Source organism: Mugil cephalus, chromosome 16, assembly GCF_022458985.1.
Source record: "Mugil cephalus isolate CIBA_MC_2020 chromosome 16, CIBA_Mcephalus_1.1, whole genome shotgun sequence".
NCBI lineage: Eukaryota > Metazoa > Chordata > Actinopteri > Mugiliformes > Mugilidae > Mugil > Mugil cephalus.
Window position 1 is genome coordinate 14,480,263 of NC_061785.1, and position 22,039 is coordinate 14,502,301.

Sequence of the window (22,039 nt, forward strand, 5' to 3'; positions counted from 1 at the left end):
GGCCTACTGTGTACAGGAGGCTTAGATCAACAGGTCTAGTGTGGCGCTCTGTGTTAAAGATAACGTCTTCTGCCTCCATTCGTCCCTTTACTAAAACATGTTCGATTCTTGTTAAAGTGTATTTAAAGACATTTAAATTTGTGGGTGAAAATTTAAATTTTTAAATTTAAAAAAGATTTTGCAACCCCACCCCGCAGTACCTCCGCGGACATCACATTGAAGACCTAAGCAGTAAATACTTGTCAATTAAATCTGTAAAGCTTCTCAGTCATCCAGGTTATGATACTTCCAAGCTGAAACATGGGCAACTGGACTCAAAGACGTTTAACAACTCGTGCGTCAGTCTTTTGGAATTGAACAAGCTACTTGGATGAGTTGGCAAAACGGTTTCAAGAATCTCTACCAATCAATTACCTTTGTTTCAGAAACTCTTCTGGATATTTACCAACTAGGTCTATTTCAATGGCTGATTAAAGAGCAACTCAGGATCATCTTAAGACTTTACATAATACATGTAAACATGTTAAAACGTGTTTTAAAATGCCAGAATACGGACATACAGCGACTACAGATGCAAATTACTTATTGAGTCCTATTTGGGACTTATGGGAACTTATTGTGGAGATTGTAATCATGCAGGAATCTTCTACGTCCATAAAGTAAAAAACAAAAACAAAAATACAGCAAATTACCCACCTTATTTCACCAATGTACCCATTACACAACTGTACTTATTCAACAGCTTAAACTACTTTGCAGATTCAGGTAAACTATATACTTAAATAATTAGATTCTTCTAGAATCAAACATATTAGGATTGTTTCTAAATCATATGACGGCGCCAGGTAATACTCATCATGTGTGAATAGGGCTTTGGTTGAGGACTGTCTGTGACATCTGTGACTACTGGGATCCATTTTAACTGACACCTGTTTAGACAAGTGCAATAGCTCACAGCACAAAGACAGCAAAGTATAAATCTCATCAAGATAGATCGATAAAAATCAATGCACAATCGAAGTTCTTCCGAGCAAGCTTACGACTGTGACCGTACTGCAATTTTAGGACTTTGTAATCAGCCGGCAGTACAACTAGTTCCACTCTCTGATTGCGTAATTAGCTGCCACCGCAGTAAATCAGATGTTAATTTCATGCAGAATGAATGCAAACTGAATGAAAGGTGCTGTACTTTCCTAAATTTGTACCTAAATACGGACCACGGTACCAGATGGTCTCGCACTCAAACACACAACTGCACAAACAAATGGGGACAAAGATGCACTCACCATGCAGCCTCCCAGAAACATCTAGCATTTTGATAATGCCGCAACACGTTGGTTTTTCTTTCGAAAACATTGAGGCCTCCTCGATAATCAAGTTACGAACCCAGTGTTCACATTCCATATTACTGTTCATTAAGTAAACTAAACCAGATTATAGTTTGAAGACTGAATTTCAGCACAGCATGATTTAAAATCACTTTGTATGCTTACATGTGGGAGGCCAGTGAAAACACCTTCAGGTTTTTTCGCAGTTCCCAAGCAGTGGTGGAACACATAGGCTGTGCCCTTACCGAGGAGTGTCATTGCTATGGGGGTGTCTGGTCATAAAGGTTTAGGTGGGTGACAAATGTCCAAGTGTCAGGAATAAAGATTTCCCTTCACCTGTCAGTGTCTTTAATGTTAGTGTTGACTGGGGCATATGAAGCATATGTGTGAGTAGATCTGTTGATCTACTTGGTGAGCCGCGTCCAAAACACCTCTGACTTTGAAGGTTTTCAAACCAACGTCTTCACATCTTGGCAGCCCAAACGTTAAAACATCTTTAGGTTTCACACCTCCAACAAGAGCTTTACACCCCAGACAGGACACAACTTTTTTTTCTTTTAAGCTAAGATTAAATTATAGTTTGCTTTCACAAGTTTTGGGTAAACAGCTCAAGATCAAAACTGTGCCACTCTCTGCTTCTTGGTGTGTCAGGGGGTGAGTGTCTATTTCGGTCGGGCAGTCGGGCATCAGGGATTTGCCGCGGCCTTGATGAGCTCATCAAATTGTACACTGATGGAAATTTTCCAAGTAGCTGTACCTCATGCATTTGTGCTGATATCCTGGCTGCTGCAAATTTGAAAAAAAAAGCACCCCTTGAGGCGTAGTGAAAAATTAGAAATGTTATGTCTGGGAAAAGCAGCCTCCCCTGGAATGCAAATATGCCATAAACAGCTGGTGAGAATATGAGACTGCACAGATGTACGATGATAGAGCCCCTACATTCATCCACTGAACACATGCTGCATAAATAAATAGAATGTTGGCAATACGAACTGATATACGCCGATCATCCACAACATTACTGTTCTCCTGGGAGACTTCTGGACCTGGCCTCCATGTGGATGTCCATTAGATGTGTACCACCCACCTACACCAGACCAGGCATCCCCACGTCATAGCAATAATACTCCTAGATTGCAGCAGCAAAAACTGTTTAGTAACAACTCAAAAGACATGAAAAGCAGCACGAGATGTTGACCTGACCTCCAAATTCCCTAGATCTCAAACTGATCAAGAATCTGTGGGATGCACAGAACAAACCTGATCCTCAACTCATAGGACCAACATACTGTTGCTAGACACCACAGGACCCCCTCAGAAGGTCCATGTCCAGACTCTGATGAGTCACAACTGTTCTGAATGCACAAGGGAGACCGACACAATGTTGGGAAGGTGGTCATAATTATATGCCTATTCGTTTATCTCACAAAACTATTTCAGTACATGACCCTTTTTCTTGAAAGCCCTTTCACTTGAAGCTAAGAAAAGCTCACCACACACAGTCACAAATTGGTACTCCCATCTAAAAAAAAGCACTTTTGAGAAGATTTTTGCACTTGACAATGTTTTTCCAGACTGGTCCACAAATAACCCATTCTGCCCCAGCCTGGTCGTCTCCTTTGATGGAACCAAGGTAACTCTTGAGATGTAGCCTCACTTTTTTCTTTTCTTTTTATTTTTCGATGATAATGAGTCATGAGCACTTTAACATTTCTCAGGCAGGGGAAGGTGTTGAAATCCAAAATAGCAACATCGGAGAGGAAGCGCAAGAGGTGGCCTGGTCCCACCTGATCGATCGGGACACAGCAACAGGGAATAGCGGTGGGACACGCACACATAAACAACGAATGGATTTGCTCACCAGGACACGGCAGGAGGTAAATGTGTGTATGTAGAATCTCTGTTGTGTTTTATTCCGGCAGACGCTTGTCGGTATCTTGTTTTGCAAAGCTGTTGCCAAATTTAAAAGCACACTGCATTTGCAGTTGGTCACCAAACATTGCAGACTGTTTTCTTAATTGTCTGTTTTCTTGACATTATCATCCAATACTGCAAATGTACTGCCACAGTATGCTAGCTCTCTATCCTTGGTTGAGAAGACATCCAGTATCCAGCTCTGTAAATGGGAACTTGTCCACACATTATTATTCTATCCAACCAACATTGTTGAAGGATAGATCTCTGGACCTGGTGTGCTGGGTCTGGGAAACTGTCTCATCCTCTTCTTGTCCTTTTCTTGGAATTTGACCCAGTGTTGGCCTACGAAGACCTGACTTCCTATGTTACCATTGCTAGTTTAGACACACAAGTAATTCTGATTCTATTCCATAGAATGTAGAAAAATATTGAGGACAGGTCTCCACTTCCTTCTATTGGGCACACGGAGACTAGAATTACTAGAATGCATGTTTTTTTTTCTTTTAAAGAAAAGCTCATTATGGATTCAGGCTTGCTAAAAAAGCTAACGACCAATAGACCTTTTTCGCCACAGAGCTTACATTTAAATCGTTTTAGTTTAGCTAGTTAATTACATCAATTCACTTACAATCTCACAAAATAAAAGGTTTAACCAACCAAGAAAAACTGCAAAGATCCTGCATATCCTTGAGTTCCGTTAGCACAGCTTACAGCACAACTACTCAGAGAACTACTCAGTGGTTATTTCTCTTAAATTCCCGTCAGGCGAGTTTTCACTCTGAGGAACCTGGACTTCAGATGAGCAGGTCACATGACCCCCTGCATGATCTCCAGTGACGCCAGTGACGAGACATTACCAGTTTTTTATTGTGATATTTGGGTTTTGCGCATTTCTTGGGGCAATGGAAACGCAAGTCATGCATAGCTCAAATAACTACCTAAAGCAAAGAGTGTGTGTCAACATACATCAGCACTAACTACCTAAAATCAAAGAAACCATCTTTGAAAGAAAATTATTTGACATGATTTAGTTTGACCCAAGTCCTATCCACTAACTATAAGGGAGTGGATCTTATGACCTATACTACAGCTAGCCATTCAGAAGAGCTCCACATACTTTGTTTTCACATTTGAGAAGCTGTCATGGCGTCCACTTTTTATACAGTCTGTCATTCCTATTGAAAAACATGCAAAGTAGTAGTAGTAGGCAATGTAATTATCGTTAGCAACCTTTGTGATGGTGGCAGACACTGGAAAAAACACTGGTATTTTTACCAGTTAGTTTTTATGTGTGATTCATTCCTTCTCTGTGCCCACATTTGTTCCTGCATGTGTTTCACTTCTTATAGAAGATTCACAAGTGCAGGTTCTAATGCTAAGTAAGTGAGTGCACTCCATAAATATGCACAATAAATTTGGAGTGGCGAGCTTTCTGAGCAGAACTAAGAGAGGTATTGCTGTTGAGTTCACACACCAACCTCTGGAATTAATGCAAAACTACAGCATGGTAGCTTAATCACCTGCAGGTTTTGGATATGTATTTGTCTCACGTTTGTGACACATTTGCAAAATAAAGACAACCTTGCTCAGTTCAGCTTGTATACTTCATTTAGTTCCATTGCATATGACACGTCAGCCTTCTGGTTGGTATTTTTGGTTGCTTAATGGGTGTCAGAAAAAAAAAGACCTCCTGCACTTCCAGCAGATACGCAGCAGTGATAGGATTCATTTGGAGGCTGTAAATTAAACCAGGTAGTGTAAAATATTTATTTTTTGCAGCTTCTTATTTGCCTGCTTGGGCTGGAACCAACACTGATGAGAGTGAGAAAACCAAATCAATGAGCTGGAAAACAGTAAAACACTTTGTAGCACTTTGCTGCAGAGACTAGTCATCATTTATAATGGGCCTGTCCCTACAAGAAAAAGGTCCAAAAGTGGTATATTTACTGGACACAGGGCATCTGCCTTGCTTCTTTTAGTCGTCTTTCAAAGCCATCGACTCAACACAGCATATCAGAGGAGGCATGTTGAATGATGGGGCCTCTGGTAGCTTTTAAATGACAACTCATTGATTTCTACATTTTGTCCTTGAAGAAAGAAAAAAAAGCACACTTTGCCTTCAATTCGCACACAGAAACATATTCTATTGAGAAATCAAAACAGCAATCAGCAACAATCAATCCCTCTGATGGACATGTAGCTGAAGTAACAGTCCTCCAAACTTCCAACGGCGTCTGACGCTATAAAATGCCTTTGAGGAACATTTGGTATCCCTGCATCTCCCTCTCTGACGCTGTCAAGATAACATATCAGTGTTTCACCAGCATCTTTCATTAAACATACGCGCGCACACAGAGAGAGAGAGGAGCTCTACAGCCCAGCCAGACGCCTCAGATAAGGCAGACATCACTTATTCACAGGCCAACATAAATCTCCATAGCAGAGAGGAGATTACACATGAGATAGATGGAGCAGAGTGAGATGTTGCATACTCATTAAGCAGCCACTGTGATCCTCTGTGCACCGAACCGGAAGCCGGGACACCAATGATGTATCAAGGGGCAGCGGAGAGCAACGATGGCCACAAATGCAATTATGCTGGCATCTCTTCAAAAAGACAGGTGGAAGAGTGAGTCAAAGAGCAAGAGCCAGACAGGCCCTTGGTGAACGGAGCAGAGTGCACAGAGAAAATGGATTAGAACCAAACAGAAAATGAATAAATACATGACCAGGGAAAATAATGAAATACAAATAACAAAGCAAACCAAATAAAGAGCTTTCAAGGTGTTTAAATATGCAGTGTAATTTTTTTTTGTGCCTTGAACACAGAGTGATTAATTGGGATATTGGTGATAACAGGTTTGTGACAGATGCGTTCACAGTTTGGCAGCGGCAGCCATTCATCTTCGTTAGAAAACGTCCAAATGGATTAATTTGACTAATGGGATTACGCAAACGTCTGACAACCTTTGCACTGGCGTGGAAGAATAGCCGAGAAACAGCTACAAAAAGCCCTTTTAATTTTCACGACGACGACAACAACATTCAACGAGACCTTCGGAAATGCATTTGAAAAAAGAAAAACAGAATGTGTTTTTGTCACAAAGAATGAGACGCTGAGCTTCTTATCTCGACATCCCTTTTAGCAGAGGAACAACATTTGTCAAAAGCCTCCAGTGTTGACCATAGACTGCTAGGGTTAGCTAAGGGCTATGGCACAAAAACAACTCGGTTACTGTCGGGGGACATCCGCGGTTTGCGGTTGAATTAGATTCTTAAACCACATTTACACCTAAACTGGATTCAAAAGGTCTGTAAACCCTGGTCATTAGGGGCAAAAGTAGGTTTCAGTGATTCACAGAGGAGTTGACACATTGCAACAATGCATCAACCCGGACATCAGATAAGTTGTCGTTCCAGCCTCCTGCTGTTGAGTGAAACAACAGAAACAATGCGTTTCTTCTTCTCCTTCCTCCAGAACTGTTTTGGAGGCACAAGGGAGACCTACACAATATGAGCAAGGTGGTCATAATGTTATGCCTGATCGGTGTGTATGGTTCACCCATGTGTTGGATCAACCGCCTGTGGTCATAGCACTACGGTATAAACTTAATCAAATAAAGTGTCGATTAAAACCATTCCATCAGAATGAATGAATTATTACAATTATTATAATTAACTATTAAACACATTTATTTTGTTTTGTGCAAGTACTTCAAAACTGAAGCGAACCAAGGCACTTGAGCTTCTATGTACTCTTTTTGGGAAATTACCAATAAACTGTTTCAAATGCACTGATTTCCAAATTGTGGTCTAGCCGCGGAATACAGACACACAGTGTATATAGATAAGTGGAAAGAAGAAGAAGCATATTTGATTCTCTCCGCCTGCGGAGAAATCACTGTTATGACTGAAAGAACCCAAGTCCGGCGGGAGACGAGACGCCTTCGGCGGTCTCCCGTGTCCAGCTGGGAGGTTTTGTTGAGCCAGCCATTGAGGCATTTGATGAACGCAGCGATGCTCCTCGAGATCGTGTAATTTCAAGTGCAGGACACGGAGAGAAGAGCAAGCGGCGAAACATGAGTGAAGAATTATTAACCTGAGTCCTTTCGATTTCGTATCAAGCTGAATCCACTTTTTACTTGCTGAGGACAATCAGGGAAATTTCACCAAGCTGCAAAATAAAGGACAACTCAGTGGCTGTGCCCAATTATTTAACTTTATTCGGTTATGTAACTGAGCCCTATATAACACATTCTGTGTTCGTGTGTGGCATTGACTGAATTTCTCACACACACACACACACACACAAGTGAACAGGAGCAGAGGATGGTTGTGTTATTCCCATCGGGGCAATCCTCTTTAAATATGCATACCCACATTATATTACAAGGCTGTGCTCAAGACAAACAGACCAGCCATTCGGCAAGCTGCAGTCTCTTAGCACCCTTATCTATCACGGCGTATGACTCCCGGTGTCAGCCATCTGACTTTCTAATAAGAGACACGAGAGCTCACGGCAGTCTGCAAGGGACAGAATGAGAATTTGAAAACTCCTGGCAGCCCTCGCACGGCACTTCCTTCAGATAAGACATAAGACGCTGTTTATTTAGAAGAATATATTCAAGAGTAAATAACAAAGTTAACAGTAATAATATAATAAAAATATACAGAAACACTGTGAAAATAGAGATTTAAATACATTCTCCATGTACAGTGTGGTGGTAATTGCTAAATTTGGTAAATCACTATAAAATGTATCAAGTAAGACTCTCACACGATTTAGATTTTTTGAGAGCTGCCGTCTAATCGCAGACAATCCACTTCAATTTAGTTCATCGAGTAACATTTCACTCTCTAAGGCACGGCACGACAAAGCTAACTGCGGTGGAAACGGACACGGATGATGAACAGGGCGGACGGGGCGACGCCGACAGTGCAACCCGTCTCCGTCTGCCGCTCCAGCCCCTTCCGCTGCGGTGCTGAATGCTAAGGGAGTGGGCCGAAAAACTTCTGAACCAAATGCTGGCACGACCTCCTCCATTACCGTCCACAGCAATTGATTCCTCGGCTGAGGGGCTTTGCAGCAACCGGAGAGAAGCCCTGTGAAGCTGTTATTTATCTGGCTGTGTGGGAAAAGTGATGTTTTCAGAGCAGAGACGATGAAGAAAGTTGCCCAACACACGGAGGCTGTTAGAGGATTTGATGGGGTGGGTAGATGCTCTCTGGGCGTGCTGGTCGCTTCTATACACTCACTGGGTACAGATTATGAATAATATACACTCACCGGCCACTTTATTAGGTACCCCTTCCTGTTGTGTTTCTATCATCTCGAACCAGTCTGTGCATTCTCCTCTGATGCACACAGAGCTACGATAATGATAACCCGACCTATCTTTCGCATTTTCATTTAATTAACATTGCACTCTGCTCTATCTCCAACAGTTACAATGGAATATTGGATTATACATTGTACTTATTCATTCGTTCATTTATTTATTTATTTTCCAACTCTCACGGTCCTATTTGACCACTTCACAGAGTGGTTGTCATGGCAACTTGTCGCTATCACGATGTCACATCCTCTTTCTATGGCGTCAAATAACTAATCAAAATAAAACGTATCCAATCCAAGAAGCGTTATGTTAACTACCCAATATGACAAAGATTAGGTATGTAGACGAAGTTGGTTTGGGTCAATTCCCATCCAGTAACATAGAGGGGGTGGGGCTTATGACCTATACTGCAGCCAGTCACCAGGGGGAGCTCTACTCCCTTTGGCATCACTTTTGAGGAGCGGTTCCGCCGTCCATCTTTATACAGTCTATGTGGGCAGCCAATGTATTTATTGTGTTCTTTTAGGGACAAATGTGTATTCTCCTGTTTTTTTATGTGTTTTCAGCACACGCAATTTACATTGTAAAGATTTTACTGAGGCATGGTCGTTTCTTTCCATGAGACATGCTTAATAACAAATGTTCTGCTTTTTGGTATTTTTTGAGTATTGTATGTGTGTAGGATTGAGGTGTGTATGAGTGAAAGAGAAACTAAGGAAAGAAGCTTTTTTTGTACACTGCTCTCACTGTTTCATTGCAGAATACTGATGAAAATCACCCTCGGCTTTGAGCATTAAGACTAGAAAGCCAGTGACAAACTGTGCATAGTCAGGGGGAAAACAACTGAAACCTAATAGAAAAAAGAAATAAATAAAGAAAGAAAGAATTGGCCTGATCAAATTGCCTGTATTGACTGCCTCAGAGGGTCGCCTGATAATCAAAGTACCAAAACAGAAAAAGAACCTCGGAATAATCGCATTTACCTCATCAAGCAGAACCAAAAGGGAACAATGTGAACAAGCTGTAAGACAATTCTCATTACATCCTCTTACCCATGAAAAACAATGCGATAAAGTCATCCAAACACTTTTGTATGGAGGGTTAATGAGGAGTCGTTGTTCAGTCAGAATAAGAATAAGCCAGAGGAATTCTACCGACTGCAAGAAAGACCAAGAGGCAAAGTCTGTCTGGCTCTGGTCTGGGCTTCAACTAAGAACTTTTTATCTGTGAAAGTCCGGCTGTGGAATCACTTATTCAAGAATTAAAAAAATAAATAAAAAATAGCCATGACATGGGGGTGGGCGATATGGCAAACATATTTTTTAAAATAAAATCACGATTTCGATTTTATCACGATCTTAAATTGAAAAATGAAAAACAGACAATATTTTCTCGGCATTCAGAGTAGAGATGTGGCATGGCAGTGTTGGAGAAGTATTTTCGGCTGGACAGCTCGTACCGTGGGTCATCTACTTTGAGCAGGCGTATGAACCTCTCGTTTTCTATATCTTTCTCTATATCTATCTATATAAGATAAAAGGTAACTGCTTCTGTTACCTCTTTCCATTGCTTGCTTGACTTGTCATATGGAGTGCCTTGGTTAAATGCCTGTGTTAATGTTGACTGTTTTGGTCTTACACTAGCTGCTGCCAGCACCTGCGGTGCCAGTGTCGCCGGACCCCTCGCTGTTTGGTTCTCAGCATATCGTTTGGGATGCTTCCTTATTAAATGATTAAGCAGGTTCGTCGTGTTGCCACCCGACGTGCGGACCTGTTCTGTGCAAACTTTGCACAAAACATTTGCCTGCGAAAATCCAAACCAATTCCATATAATGGAAGTGGATTTTGTTTTAGTGACCAACTCCGTTTGTCTTTCCGCCATGGCTCTCCATGCAGCTACTGCTACACACATAAACAAGGAGGCAGGTAAGAAAGCACGTCACTGCCAGTAATTCGCTATGATTGGTCGGTGCATCAGCATAGAACTGCAATTCATAGAATGTGCCCTCGACGATCCCACGATCTCTGCAGTTTGACAGATCGTCTTCACGTTGTGATCGTTCACGATTTAATATCGTCATATCGCCCACCCCTACCATGACACAGTACATATTTATTCTTTCTCTTTTCTAAAGGCATTTCCCTTTCACCAACAAAACATTCAAACCAGTAGAACATCCCAGGCTCTTTGTTACCACAAAACACAAGAACCCAGGTCACGACTCGAGAGTTCTGCAGACAGCTCAGTCTGAGTGGGTGAAGAGAGAGGTCAACTCAAAGAAATGGTCCCAGGTATGACTCGGATTTGTAAAAGACAATCCTGTCTATAAAGATTATCACAGAAGGGTTCTGAATGGAGCTGATGCGTTTAAAAAAGAATGCCGTAAGCATGGTACTTTTACATTTTGAGCGTCTCGGTTATAGTCCCAAGGGTTGCGAATATCCCTCCTGGTAACCATGACAAACAATCCCAGTAAGCCATTCCAATAACACAGCTAAACCCCAGACACAGTCAACACTGGATATGTCACACGTTTGCTGTGCTTTGGTTATTGTTACTGCTGTCCACTTGGTTAAGTGCACAATGCATACTGTGGGCAGGAGATGGATGGTGGACCAGATGTGATGTGAGATACAGTACGCCATGATGCAATGTTCCTTATCCCAGCTGCCAACACTTCCTTTGCCCCTGATGACTGTATGTTGTTATGGTGATATCTAGTGGGGTGGGAGATGGACGACAGTAAGCTGAGAAAGCGACGGTGTATTTCATTCTAGCGTCCAGAGTTCCTGCAGACACATGCAAACAAGGTTTTCACACATATTATCTGAGGAGCTCAAGTGATGGTTTGAACAGCAAGTGAAAATGGAACAGCGTCTGACTGCCCCTTCTTTCATCGCTCTGTTCACTCTCCTATCATTGCACTCATCTATTCGTCCAAGGTATGGTACCCGTGCTTTTTCAAACCACTTTATCTTGCAACAGCTTTATCCTATATCATCGGCTTTCTTTTTTTCCTTTTCCACCAAGACGACAATGAAAGACAAAATCTGTCCGAGGATTAAGGAAAGTTGAATTTCTATCCTTTTATCTACACTGATTTTTTTTCCAAAAATCCAAGTGATAATATCAAGGGTGTTACTGATCAGATCAAATGAACTCTTTTTTTTGTACGAATAAAATACCATTATCCTGGTTGAAGACCAGAGATACAAGGAGTGATGTGCAGAATGAAGAGTTTGCCAGTGTAGCACAGTCTGAGGTAAGAGGTGTAACAATGTAAGCATGGAAAACACAATTTGGAAGCATTGGATATTTGTGCAGGTACATCGAAGGTGAAAGATTAAGTGACTAGGTGGTCGAGTCCACATAGTTCCGTGCAGTGTTTGAGCAACTCTTTTTTATTGCAAAGGTTTTGACCATGACAAGTTTACGAACATGATATCTCAGAAAGACTTTAAGGAATGGCCTCGTATTTGGCAAAAACGTTCATCTGGATGCTAAGTGAACCAATTAGAATTTTGTGGTGGAAGATTAATGTGGGACGCTGTTTTGGCCATAACAAAAGAGTGCTAGCTTGCAAGTCAGAATCAGGATCAAAATCTCTTTATCAGTAAAATGCATCAGCGCCACACAGCATTAAATAAAAGTTGACTTAAAAATAAAAACTGGAAATATACAGTGATGCAATGACCGGAATAAAAACGGGCAAGAAATGGCTGCTGCAATGGTTGGCGCATGTAGAAATGGAGGGGTGTGCTACTGTATTAAGTGTTTTAGGGAATGCTGGAGGGTAGGGATCTGGGAGAGAGATAGCCAGGGGGAAAAAAAACTGTTCAGGAGTCTGGTGGTTTTGGTTCTGATAGACCTGAATCTACAACCTGATGGGAGCGTTGTAAACAGGGAGTGAGCAGGGTGTGCAACCATTATTCATCTAGCAACCTGGATCTGACATCATGAAAGTCAGGAGCACTGAAATATCATGGCTGCCCAGATGGTGGTCGGGTGCCAAAGTGAACTTCGGCATGAATTTGCCCACCCCACAAACTCTTTGAGGGGGAATATTGGTCTAAGGTCTCTCCCTGGCAAACTGACAATACTCCAGCAAAGATCAGCCCAGCCAATCAAATCATTTGGCGTAATGCGGTGAAAGATAATTCACATTATTCATATTCTGATAAGAACTGGGTCTAACTATGCTTGGCTACAAGAATGAGAAAATAAGGTGGAAAACATTTCAAACAAATGTCTAATAATGATGCTGTGGAGAGCTCAGGTCGTTTAACGTGAGCAACAAGTTGCTGGAGATTTTCTACCAGCGAGCTCCCTGTACTTGGTTTGTTGACTACCAGCAAAAAAGGAGGATTGGTAGGATCGCCCGACTGATCCGAAAGGCTGGACACGTTGTTGGCAGTGATTTGGAGACATTTGTAGCAGTGAGGGACAGGAGGACACTGGACAGACTGCTCTCCATCACGCACAATCCTTCACGCCCACTTCACCGGGCTACAGAGGAGCAGCCGAGCTTATTCTCCTCTTACTCATCCAGCTCTGCTCCCAGTGTGAACACTATGGGGCTTCATTCATACCACAATCGATGCAGCTGTACAACAACTCACCTTTTTTTAACAGATAGCTCCACTGTATCATATTAACGCTCCATCCATATTATTGCACCTCATCATTTATCATAGCTATGTATACACCTATTTGTATGAGTATTTTTCAAGGGTGCTCTGAGTGTTTTATGTGCAATTGAGCTGCTGTGGCCAAGCAATTTCCCTCATGGATCAATCTAATCTCAATCTATATTGAATAGGATTAAACGAATGAAAAGATTACGTTTTATATCCAAAATCTCAACTTGACTGTGGTGTCACGATGCTCAGCAAAAACACCTTCATGGTTGTAAAATGCAACTTGACTAGATGGAAGAATATAACCACGGGAGACAGTAATTCCAGTTTTTAAGCGTGATTACCGCAGCAGTCAAGACAAACGTCCCATTTATATTTCCCCGTTCGACACTCAACTACGCTTTGCACTGTCTACAAACAAATATATTCTCCGTTCTTCGGTTTGTCGTCATTGTTCAAGTGCATTGTGTTTGACGCAGATATTAAAATGTTAGACTACTGTTATTTTTCACTCTAAAAACAGGACATATAAAGCAAATACAATGCGCCAAGAAAGCGGGGAATGATGATTTGATGATGTTGACGAGATACTGTCAAAATATCTCTCAATTTCTAACAGTACAACCAATTACATTTTTTTTTTTTTTTTTTTAATAAAACCACCCACACACAGGTACTAAAACATCAAACCTGACTCTGCCCTACATGGAGCCAGAATTAACACAATTAACTCCATTCAGAAATGTGTAGTTGTTAATTTCAGACCTTCTGAATTCCTCTGGTAGGACGGTTGAAGGGATGTGTGGGAAGAAAATGGAAATGGGAGTGGTGATAAAATGTCTTACTGGAACAGATACTCATTGTCTTGTTTACCTGGTTTCCTTACCAAGCTGAAAGGCTCCCTTGGCTTTTTCTGCCAACCACACAACCTCCGCACATCCATCCGTTACCTTATCACTCTCATCCTTCTCCCCCTGTCAACCCCCGCACCCCATATCTGTCCATCTTGCCCTGACTCCATCGTTCCCCGCATTCAACTCAAATGTTTGTTGAGGAGCCAGTAAAAGTGGCACCAGCAGCTGTCCAAACACTGATGGACCTCCACAGTGTGTGTCTAAGACCCCCACCCTCCCCGTGTTCCCAGTTGATTTCTCACCCGCTACAATCACAGCCCAGCGTTTCCCCTACTGTCACCATAGCACCTGCAAAAGAAAGGGCACGAGAAGAAAGACAGGGGAGAGGTGGACTGTGTTGTGTGAAGAAAGGAAACGAGGGCTGCGGGGACCCAAGGAGGAACCACAGGACGGGGAAACAGAGCAGAAATGAAAGAGCCGGCAAACATGTGATGTGGCAAGCACTGGGGAATGTAAGTCAGCAAATGGTTTCATCCAGCCTCGGACCAAAGAGAACAAAGATAACTGCCAGCCCAAGTAGGAAAAAATATAAAAGTATATTCCCACAGACACTCAGTGGAACTTAATTAACAGTGCTGGAATCCCTTATTCTAGTTCTAATGCCAAAAGTATTTCCATCACACTGCACACCATGGCACGTGGGAAGCAACAACAGGCAGAGTAAAGGGAAGACATATTAGCTGGAAAGAAGTCCCACTCAGCTTTAGCTATTTTAAACTTTGTTTAAATTAGTTGTAGACTGAGACATGCTGAGACCTGAGCCACCTAAAACGCCACCTCATCACATACTTCAAAGCACCAGTGGAATTTATGGGCAAATGGAATATGGCATTTATGATTTCATTTGTCTACAGCCGGTGGTTACAGTCACATTTAACTTGGTATATCAGGGCTGATCTAGGCTTTTTTAAAAGGATCAGATCAGATCGTAGTCAACTCCAAACATGAGTCCCTGCAGCACAGGTTCCACACGGACCATGTTCTGAACTTACCTGCCTATTTTGGCGCATGATGGTTGGGTAAGACTTAGGTGAATAAAACTTTTCCCACAAATGAAGCAGAGCAGGTGATTTACACGGCAGTTTGCCAGTGTTACAAACTCCACAGGCAAGTTTGTACTTTTAAGAGTTTGATGAAATCCAACTGAGACTGAAAAAGTGACAAGTATCACCAAAGAGATTTAAGGTATGCATGTCGAAATGTTCCTGCGTAAAGCCTTAAATGTCTGAGTTTGTATTGCACGCCAGCCCAGAGAACATTCATAGATATGCACTGATCAGTCACAACATTAGTGTGGACGTTACTTCGACATGTAGCACCCACCTAGACCAGACCAGCCATCTCCACCCTACAGTAATGACACTCCTTAATGGATTCAACCTGACAGGTTGGCGGTAAAGTCCACACAGTTTCTAGAGGTTTAGAAACAAAACAAACATGGACAAGGTTGTTGACCTGGCCTCCAAATTCACTAGATCTCAAAGTATCTGCGGGATGCACTGGAACAAGTCTGATCCACAGAGGCCCCTCTCCTCAACAAATAGGACCCAAAGGGCCCTGCTCATAACATCCTGTAGCCTGACACCACGGAACACCCTTAGAAGGCCAATGTCCTGACATCTTAAGTGAAGGCTTTGGGCTCTGAAAAATGAAACCCATATTTAACACAGCTGGGTGGTTTGCCTAAATGCTTCAAACACAGCTTGTTCGCCCATAACTGCTGATACAGGTCTCATTCCATCTGCCTCAGACTTCCAATGGAGTACACTGCTATACGGGCGCTTTGATCACAGGACACCCAATTAGCCCCTGCTGAGGTGAGGAGAGGCAGAGGAACAGGAAGAGCACTAGCTCTTATGTCTAAGCTGAATTTAGTGCAGGTACTATATGCTTGTGTCTTTGTAATGCAAAGCAGGAGGGGGCCTCTTCCTCTGATCTGACACAGAAAAATGTTTCAATGAGAGAAGAGGCTCAGGAAACAGAATATAAATGATGACAGGGACTAAAATGCTTTAATGTCTGTGGTAAAATGTCTAATCTCTCTTCTCAAACATGCCAAACCTAGCAGATTATCAAACATAACAGTAAAGGGAAATAAGTGATTTATGCTGCGCTACGTTGCTGTTAGTCTTCAGTCTGTCACCACATAAAGCCATATAAAGCAATTTGATTGGTCTCATAGACAGGGCCGGGATATAATCAGTTCCCAGCTTGGTTCCAGTTCCAGACCAACTTTCCGTGACAAAAAAATTGAGGCCTAGCTCCCAGGCTACAAGCCATAAATAAATATTATTTAGGGTGAATTCGATTGGAGATATAGCCCATAGCCTACGTTTTACTGTCTGCTGAATCTGAATCATATTACATGGGCCATTTAATGTTGATACTGTACAGACAATAATCAGCAGAAGGTAATCAGCTAATATGATTTATGTCCATTTACTCTAAATTGAAAGCAGAGATCTTTATTTCGCTGCCATTGGCAGTGCTATAATTGTGTTTCTGTTAAATTTGTACTTGTTTACATCCCTGACAAACACATCAATATTGAATATAAAGTGGAATAAATACAGTGTATTCCCTCAGTGAACGCAATTACAGACAAAAGAAATCCAGAGCAGGAGGACGTTATCAACAAAAAGCAGCAAGGTCTTTTTAAATGTGAGAATCGCGCTTCAGTTAATCTGTTCAAAAACTACTAAAGTGCTTCATTTACATATGTCTATGTTCGCCAGCTTGTTTGCGCCTGTTTAGATGAGATGTAACATCCTCCTCTTTCACTTTCCATTGCCCTGACTAGGGCATGTGTTCGTGAACGTGTGTGCGAGCCCTGCATTTATATGAGTCCATGTCATCTGGTATGAGACAACATGACGGCCATGTCATCCGCTCCTTCATATGTAATTCGTGTGATTGCCGCTGTCCTGGTGTGACTGCAGGAGCTTAAGGCAACAGCTGTTCTCTGCTCCTCCGACTGTAGTGGCTGCATCACATTTCTGTCCTCCTCAGTCCCATCCCTTGTCATCCCTGCTCTGTTAAACTCAGGTCGTTCAAGGGCCCGGAGATGTTTTGATTGCAATCGACAGTGTTGAAGTGAGCAGTTACGAAGCAGAGATAACTATGGGAAAGTGTCAAAAGAGAATAATTGACTTTTTGTACTTCAAGAGCCGTACATCTCTTGATGCGCTGGCACATCAATACCCTTGCTCCATCTTGTCGTTCAGCCAAAAGGTTATTAATGATCACACATTACATGCCATCCAGAGTTGCGTAAAACTTCTTGGGAAAGATTCATGACCTAATTTCAATTTTAGAAATGAATGAGATTCTGCGGCAGATATCGGCCACTGTGCGGGACACGGTGATTTTATCGAATATCAGCAGACTTTTGAAAGAGCGGGGGTTTGACTGCTCCATTCTTCAGGTCATCAACAAACAAAAAAATACACTATGCTGTCCATTGTTTACCTAGTAGTGTAGTTTACTTAAATGTGCAATGATGATGTTGTCGACACGATGACGTATGAGAAGGCAATGTGAAAGCACACCAAAGGCAGGTCAACGTGTTTGAAAATCCCATGTCAACCCGGTATTTTCGATGTGAAAGGGGAGCAGTTATCATGGTGACTGGTACCTACCTAAATGACAGAAGTATCCTTGGAAAAAAAAATATTTGACGTGTATTTTAGTGGTTTAGTTCAACCCAAATCCTACCCATTAACATGGAGGAGGTGGAGCTTGTGACCTGTACTGCAGCCAGTCACCAGGGGGAGCTCCACTTGCTTTGGCTTCACTTTTGAGGAGCAGTTTTGCTTCCATCTTGATATACAGTCATGTGGATAAGTACGTCTACAATTTAGTCATTCTACCGTCGATGATCAAACATTAAGTGTGAACAGTATTGAAATGTTCAGACAAGATGAAGATATAAATGAGGATAGTTTTACTTTCGTCACTTTCATTTCCTTTCTCGTGCACTGGTACTCTTTGCTGATCAACCAGAAAGATCTCTTTGACCGACCTGTTCTGTTACAGAATCACCATGCCGCATAGGCAAAAACTGGCTGCAGACCACTCGGTATATCACAAATTTAACAGCAAGTTTACTTGGTTCAAGTAGACTTTTCCTGCTGGTTATTTATTGTAAAATATTTTTGATAAATGAGCAGTAGTACTTTCATCGCATTTTGTGACACTTTTCTGGCAAACCAGAGACTTAATACGCAAGACCAGCGGCCGAGTCTAAGCACTGTCCTGGCAGCACAATACATCACAACTGCAAAGCTTAGTGCTAATTCCGAAATGAATGGAAATGTTTTGTTTAAAGTTTTCACTTTTTCAGACACTAACTAATTTCCCCGTGTGGGAGTCAATGTGACAGGCACACACAAGAAAACCCTAATTCATCGAGACAGCTTTTGTAATAATTTTGGGTACTACTTGAGTTTCTCGATGCTGTGACTTGTTAATTTTTCCCTTGAAAGTAATTTCCGAGGAAGTTTTGAAGAAAAGCACTACGTAATTACACACTACTCACAACTAAAATAGAAAAAAAGCACAGACTTTGAAAAGAACCTTCTAATTAGACTCTCTAAAAAGGACTTGCAAATAATACAGAGGTTTGATGTAAAACTGAAAGGAAGGTCACGGTAGTTGAACCATTTATTAAATTATAAGTTCAGACTTAGGCTCTTGTGAGCTGATCTCCCCTGTTGTCTAATTTTCTTTTTTTTTTTTAACAAAACATTCGGCTTGTGTTGGCCATCAGCAAGATAAGAGAAAAGTTAACAAAATGCAAAGGACTTCAAGTTACCCTCTCCACAAGGTACAAGTAACTCCTTATTGACTAATCCTCTGAGATACATTTTGCTAGAACTCGGCCCAGACTAATTTCCTCTACCGTATTTTCTATTCATCAACCAGCGTTTGCTCTCAGCAGCAATTATGCAATTATCTAAGACTCACAAAAGACTACTGCAAGGAAGGTTCAACAAAGGACAACCTTGTTCAGTCTATCAGCATTTCAGAGTCACCTACAAACATTTCATGAGCATGAAGGGCTGCGTATCTGTGCCCTCAACCCAACAGTAATAGTAGAAAGTCACTGTGTTTCACCTTTTCTTGTTGCTATTATACTAGATCTAATGTCAAGAGAGAACACAGCAATATCATTCCTTATAACCTTGTTACTGTTTTCTTTTGTCACTTACCTTACTGTTTGTTCCTTCAGGGAAAATATAATATGACTTTATTGTTTATATATGAGCAAAGTAAAATGGCTTTTGACTGGTCCAGCGCATATGAGTGGTTTCTGTGCAGTCTGACCGTAGTATTCTCTCTTTCTCTTCAACTCATCATTATATTCACTTGCATCATATAAAGAATAATGTAATACTGTATGTGTGGAAGTTCCCTGCGTCGGGCTCTTACCAGCAGGGGCATGGCCAGGTCGGCAAAGTAAACAAATGCGGCCCCGAGTGTGAATCCAATCGCCACAGGCACAAAAGCAAATGAGCCGTATTTCCCCGAATCCTCCGCCATGTCAATCGCCGGCGCCAGCAACGACCAGTAGGAAGCAGCCAGCATTACCTGAGACACAAGAAAAGGAAGAAAACAGGAATATATAAGTTATACAGAGTATAAAACATACAACGGTCAAACATAACATTAAAAGTACTGACAGGAGGAGAGAACCCACCCACCTAGACCCGACCAGGTACCCCGACCCCATAGTACTGACACTATACAAAAAGTACACTATACAAAATATACTATGTGTTCTTACAACGTGAAATGTTTAACATGATAATGTACATCATAACAAACCTCCAAATGGTTATTCCTTCTGTATAACCTTCTGCATTTAAAAAAGCAGGGCTGTCAAAATGAATGCGTTAAGGCAGATTAATCCACCATCACGAATAATCTGATGAAAATTTTTAACTCATCTGCAGCACAGAAAGATCATGTCTCTCACGGTAGTGAGGATAAAGATGGAAGACGCTAAACAGCACAGAAAAAAAAAACAATACGAAAAAAGTCGGCTGACATAGAGTATTATGAACACTCTGCAGGAAGAAATTTTCTTTTCACCTAAACCCCCCAGTCTAAAATACGACATTAACGCGAAGCATACGTTAGTTTGGAATTCTGCTAGCGCTTCGGCTAACGCATCACCCGGCTTGCGACAAACCAAGACAAACAAAGACAAAAACAAGCTTTCAGTGCTGGCTTGTAAATATCTGGCCACTCCTGCAGGCAGCATTGTAAATAGGAAGCAATCAGCTCTCCTCTCAGACAATGTCAACAAGTTGGTTTGTCTTAGTAGCTTAGTAGAGGAGGAACAGGGCCACAGTAATGTGGATAAATGTTTATTTAAAAAAGAGACAAAAAGTTGTTGAGCTGTTTTGTTGAAACTGTTGAAGGTGTTTAGTAAATATGACAAGTGCATTTACATTTCTGGAGTCGGTTTGCAACATTAGAAATGAATGACATTTAATCGTGATTAATCTGAATTAATCGACAGCAACCCTGCAATTAATCTGATTAAAAGTTTTAATTGCTTGGCAGCACTAAAAAAAATGTGTATACGAACACTCACAGTATGCTCAGTATCAACCCAAACACAGACCTTCTCACATGAACTAAATCAAATTATATTAGATTTAGACAAGGCAAATTAGATTAATGCAATTAGAATATTGTTGTATTAAGGAAGGTGCCTTGTGTGTATGTTACTACAATGTAAAAATTGCTTATTATAACATATTTTAATAATAAACTTTTCACAATATAAAGTAATACAGATCTGTTATTTTGTTTGTTTGTTTGTTTTTCTGACATGCCTGAACTGTAATGTGACTGTAAAGCAACTACTGACAAACTAGAAAACGGATAAACGGTCTTCAAGAAACTCTACTGCAAGTCCACCTGACCTTGCTTCAGGTTGTTCATAGGATATACAAAGATCTGGAGTCACAGTCACAGACATATTCCAGTAGTAGGAGGTGGCGCTTTGCAGAATGATATTAAATATTATAAACTACCTGTATATATTATATAAAAAAATAATAATAACAGCAGCATACATATTCATATTCAAGGGTAACACATGGAGCAGAACAAGTAGCAACTGACCGCCCACCTCCTCATCCGACTGTAATAAGCCATTCACGATATATTTTAGTGAAGTGAAGCGGGATGTCTTTGTGTGCACGTGCCTAGTGTATTCAATTGACCTTGAAAGCATCTTTCTATCATAAGGCATGGTCTATACTGACAATGCAGCTATAGAAATACTTTATATATAAAATAAAAATGAAATAAGGCTTTTGTTATAGGAGCCTTCAAGAAAGTGCTTAAGCCAACATGAGTAAGTGTGAATTGACAAAAACCCAGAATATTAAAAGTGATTAAGAGATGTTTAAATTGAATATCAGATCACTGGAGGATCATTGCAACAAAGTTACAAGAAGTTCAAAGCCTTGACCTAAAACACCTAAGAGTTGGATCACATCTCAAGTTTTTTAGGAGTGTGTTTTGGATAGAAGACATCCATATATACAGAAAAATGAGAGTTAGAGGTCTGTAGGACATTCAGTAAACCAGCAGTACGTAGATATTTTTTATGTGTCATAACTTATTTACCTTAGAATGTATTTATCTTAACTTTAACTTTTTATTTTTACTTTTTTTATTAACTATACTTTTTTTTTATGAAGTATACTTTAACCCTAACCCCCTAACCCCTAGGGTAAGGGGTTAGGGGGTTAGGGTTAGGGTTACCTAACCCTAGGGCTACCTAACCCTAACATTGTTTTCAAGACGTGCGGCTCTGTGTACTACGCCAGTGGAGACTGAATTTCCCGTTGGATCAGTAAAGCGTTTAACTTTCTGATCTATTTATC

General features: G+C 41.2%; 1 protein-coding gene across 3 annotated transcripts in view; it reads right to left on the minus strand.

Moving 5' to 3' along the window:
- The window catches only part of LOC125022682 (zinc transporter ZIP11-like), a 141,374-nt gene that overhangs the window by 94,078 nt on the left and 25,257 nt on the right, over nucleotides 1-22,039 (minus strand). For all 3 annotated transcript variants that reach the window (XM_047609544.1, XM_047609541.1, XM_047609542.1), the window contains exon 4: nucleotides 19,563-19,721. In XM_047609544.1, coding sequence (XP_047465500.1) covers nucleotides 19,563-19,721 — 159 coding nt within the window. The remainder of the gene's footprint in view (nucleotides 1-19,562; nucleotides 19,722-22,039) is intronic.